The 4,309-nt window shown below is 44.3% G+C and overlaps 1 protein-coding gene across 1 annotated transcript in view; it reads left to right on the top strand.

Annotated features, from left to right (window-relative positions):
* Positions 1-345: 345 nt before the first annotated feature.
* LRRC71 (leucine rich repeat containing 71) overlaps positions 346-4,309 on the top strand; it is a 28,081-nt gene continuing 24,117 nt past the window's right edge. The window contains exons 1-3 of the mRNA XM_018565370.1: positions 346-390; positions 1,937-2,028; positions 3,861-3,896. Of these exons, the coding sequence (XP_018420872.1) occupies positions 1,956-2,028; positions 3,861-3,896 (109 nt within the window). The 5' untranslated portion in view covers positions 346-390; positions 1,937-1,955. The remainder of the gene's footprint in view (positions 391-1,936; positions 2,029-3,860; positions 3,897-4,309) is intronic.

Genomic DNA, 4,309 nt, shown 5'->3' with positions numbered 1-4,309 from the left:
AGAAATGAATATGTAATATATTAGTGCATAAAGCAATACATAAGTAAAAATGCAACCAAGTCATACATGGATGTAAGTGCAAATATAAATGATAGTGTTAATACAGAAGGATTCTAAAATATGAGGTGCAGAAAGAAATATAATTGCCGAGGAAAAACCATTAAAACCAGAACAATAAATCACAGCTGCACTAATCAGGAGACTTTAGGCAGTGACAGCGAGTGACACTCCCGAACATGCGCAGTAGAGATAAGAAGCTCCGTCTCCATGGAGAGTGACCTTGGAACGCACACTACCCGGAAATGAGACGAGGCTGTGGAACGCATACCAGATGTAAACAAAACGTCTCTAGGCGACCGATCTCATCACTGCTCGGAGCTCAGAAGGAAGGTGAAAACTCTCTATTTTACATACATTCACTGACACTACTGACCATTATTTCATGTTAACTATTTGTTATGCATATTAAGTATGTAAACTATATGTGGCATTACAGGTGATTGTTTTATGATCAGTCATTGCAATGATACTGTGTATAACTCAGTAATTTGTATTTGACCAGTACATTACCTAATTTAAAAAAACACAAAATAATAATTATTCAAACGGGCATAAATTCTAATTGTTTCAGATATCATTTATGACTGGCTAGACTAGTTTTTCAGATTGTCTCTCTGCAGATATATACACTATATACTTAATTTTATGCACCCCTATGTATTAATGTATTATCCATTTAATATTTATGGGTTTTATTCTTATTTATAAAAACAACTCTTATACACAAATCAGGTTTAAACATACATGGCGAGTCATAGTATATGTAATTTTTACTAAATAAATGAAAGAAACCATTTAGAGAATGAATTTTAGTGGCCATAACATAATGTAACTACCAAAGAGGTATATGTAACCTTAGCAGTCTGCCATCGTTCAGTGTATGTAACGACAAATGATTGTATATCTCATTTTAAATAAGTTGAAATGTTCCGTTTATATTATCAATGCATCAGACCCGGTGCCATACCTATAATGAGGTATGCTGAGGCTGTTGCTTCGGGGGGCATCTCTTTGGGTCACGTGGTGGGGCAGCAGGAAGAGAGTCATGACTGCTCTGCTGCCCAGGTTTGCAGTGTGCCTGCCACGGGGAGACATGTAAGGGTCATACACATCTCCCCACCCAGCTCCTAGCAACCTGGAATGCTCTGGCTGGCATCCCGCCCAGCTCCTGGCAACCAGTAATGTTACTGGTTGCCAGGAGCTGGGCAGCATGCTGCCAGAGCTGGGTGGGGAGATGAAGAAGATCACAATAAAGTCAGTTTCCCTTGTCAGTTGCCATGTGTGTACATTAGAAGGCTGGATGGCTGCCATGATTCTTGAGCAGCAGGAGCTGGTGGGAAGAGGTTACAGAGTATATCTGCGCAAAATAATAAACACATATTCAGTATATTTCTGTAATACATGAAAATTTCTCTGTGTTTAATCACTTTACAAGTGCTGCAAGTACAAAAAAATACTTGTAGATCATGTCAGAAGTCCAGTGAGCTTATAAGTTCATGTACACTCTGCCTCTGCTCTACTGAAATCCTAAGCAGTGTTATCAGCCCTGCCCTGATTACCTGTGAACTACAGAATGCTTCCTCCTATGTTATGGAGATAAGGAGAGGGGGAGGTGTGCTGTAGCCCTAACACACTTACAATCCTAGGGTGACAACGCTGCTTCTCAATAGATAGATACAATACAGTGAGTGAAAGTTGTCATCCCAGGACAGGAAGTGTGTTACTGGCTGGATTTTCAGGTGAAAGTAAAGAAAAAATTAGCCTGGAAAAAGAAAACTGATTCAGCCACGACATAGAAAGACTGGTACACTGCAATATATTACATTTGTGTTCTGGGGTTTGGATAAACTTTAACTGCTTCCTGTGCCACCTGCAGGATCATCAGAACTGTGGCCATGGGAAAGAAGACTGAGAAGCTACTGAAAGAGAAGGCACTGAAAGAGAGCGAGAATGACCCCCAGAGTGCAGGTAGTACAGGGAACCCTTTAAATATTCATCTACGATTCGAATGTTAGTTTGCTGAATTAGGATATTTTCCAGTATTTGAGCACAATCAAAAACCAGCTTCTACCTTCAGTTTTTTTTTAGTTAAAGGAGAACTATGGGGTTAAGGCTTTTCCCCATAGTTCTCCTTGGGGTAACGGGAGGACACAAACTAGCGTCCTCCCGTCACCCTCAGCTGTGGCTCGCGGTATACTGAGATGGCGCAGCTGAAGCGGATCCCGACAATTATGTCTGGATCCGCACAGCTGTGTGAGTGACAGCTGGCTCTGTCTATCTAGAGGCAGAGCCAGCTGTACCCACACCTCCCCTTTCCGTTCCGCCAGTCAGCGCTGCTTTTCACTCACCTCATAGTTCTAGCCAACCTGTGACAATGACACTGTCACAGGTTGGCTCAGTAGATCGGGAAGTGAGCGAACACATACCGGCGTTCGCTCACTTCTCGATCCTGTCACAGCTCTCTGCCGTGACAGGGGAGGGGCTGGATTCCCCCCTCTCCGCTCTGATCCGCCAGTGCTGACTGGCAGAACGGACGGGGGAGGGGGCGGGTACAGCTGGCTCTGCCTCTAGATAGGCAGAGCCAGCGGTCACTCACGCAGCTGGGCGGATCCAGACATAATTGTCGGGATCCGCTTCAGCTGCGGCGTCTCAGTATACCGCTAACAGTAGCTTGTGGTATACTGTGGCGTCTCAGTATATCGTGAGGTGTAGCTCGCGGTATACTGAGCTTAGCGTTACCCTAAGGAGAACTATGGGGAAAAGCCTTAACCCCATAGTTCTCCTTTAATACTTAAACAGTGGCATAACTATAGCCATTGCAGCCTAGGTGGCTGCTATGGGGCCTGGGGGTGCAAGGGAGCCCTTTAGGTTATTGAGACAAATTAAACATAGAACATGTGAAGATAATCCAGTACTGTATCATTGAGGCTTGGAATTAAAGTCTACAGTGAAGAGATGACATCAGATGCACAAGAGGAGTCTTTAGGATCTTGGCATCATTACTCAAAACTCAGAGACAGGTCATCGGTAGGCCCCATCACATTTTTGCTATGGTCACTGTGGACTGTGGTTACGGCTAAGGATGCACCGATACCGATACTAGTATAGGTATGGGTGAAAATACCGAGTATTTGGCCAAGTACTCATATTCGCCTAAATGTTTTCCGATACTTACCCCCCAAACATGGAGCCGGTTTCCGACCATTTAGGAAGCCGGCTTGCGGGTAATGACTCGAGGCCCGGCTTCCTGATTGGCCGGGAAGCCGGCTTCCTGACCAATCAGCATTGAGCCGGCGAAACAGCAAGGAGACCGCTTCCTGGCCAATCAGGAAGCCGGGCAGCGGGTAATGTCCTGCCTCCTGGCTTCCTGATTGGCCTGGAAGCTGGCTCCATGCTAATTGGATGGGCCTGGCACACAATCCCCCTCCCCCAGCCCAATCAGTTGCAGCGAAGACATTCATTGCCGAGGGGGGCGTGTCAATGACAGTTGTGCAGGCTTGGGAGAACTTGGTTCATACTAAGCCCCTGCACACCACTAGCTGCCAGATATCAGTGCTAACACAGGTTTTTCGGCCTCTGTGTTATCGAATTAACCAGGGGCATTGCTAGACCCTGGCATTTGGGTCATTGGCCAAAATCAATACAAACCATATCCACACACATCACAGTATGTTGCGTTTGGCAGGCGTTGCCGCTTCATCGCAGTGAATGGGACTGGTAAATCCCCACTGGGATACAAAAACTATATACCAATATTAAGTATTTTCTAATGTGTTTTTCTTATGTATTTTTTGTTGAAGGTGTTGGTCCCCAGGACAAAACATTGCTGTCAGCTGGTAAGGACAATGTGCAGTTTCCACTGTTATACTTCTCTGTATTCTAATATTACTAGCCCATGGGTGTCCAATAATGATCAGAGGCATTTTAGGAATTGGGTGTAGTTTAACTGAAACCCCGCTGTAACTTTTTTAGGGGAGCTTCAGATTTATTCTGCATTTCAAAATAATACCTGCAGGGCCGGATTTACTCTCCCTGCCGCCCCAAGGCCAGGTTCCACAATACGCCCCCCGCGCCGCCAACCACCCCTCCCCATCAATTGTGAATGGCAACCAGATGGCAGGGCGGCGGGGTTAGTTTCAATTTTTTTTTTTTACTGTTTCTTTATTTTTATCACTTTTTATTTTTGTATTCAATTATTTCTTCTTATTTTTTAAATTTTTATTTATTTAATTATTTTTTAATCAATTTA

This window comes from Nanorana parkeri, unplaced genomic scaffold, assembly GCF_000935625.1.
Source record: "Nanorana parkeri isolate BGI_ZX_2015 unplaced genomic scaffold, ASM93562v1 scaffold837, whole genome shotgun sequence".
NCBI lineage: Eukaryota > Metazoa > Chordata > Amphibia > Anura > Dicroglossidae > Nanorana > Nanorana parkeri.
Note: the sequence above shows the minus strand (reverse complement) of the source record. Positions and strands in the feature narration are given on the sequence as shown.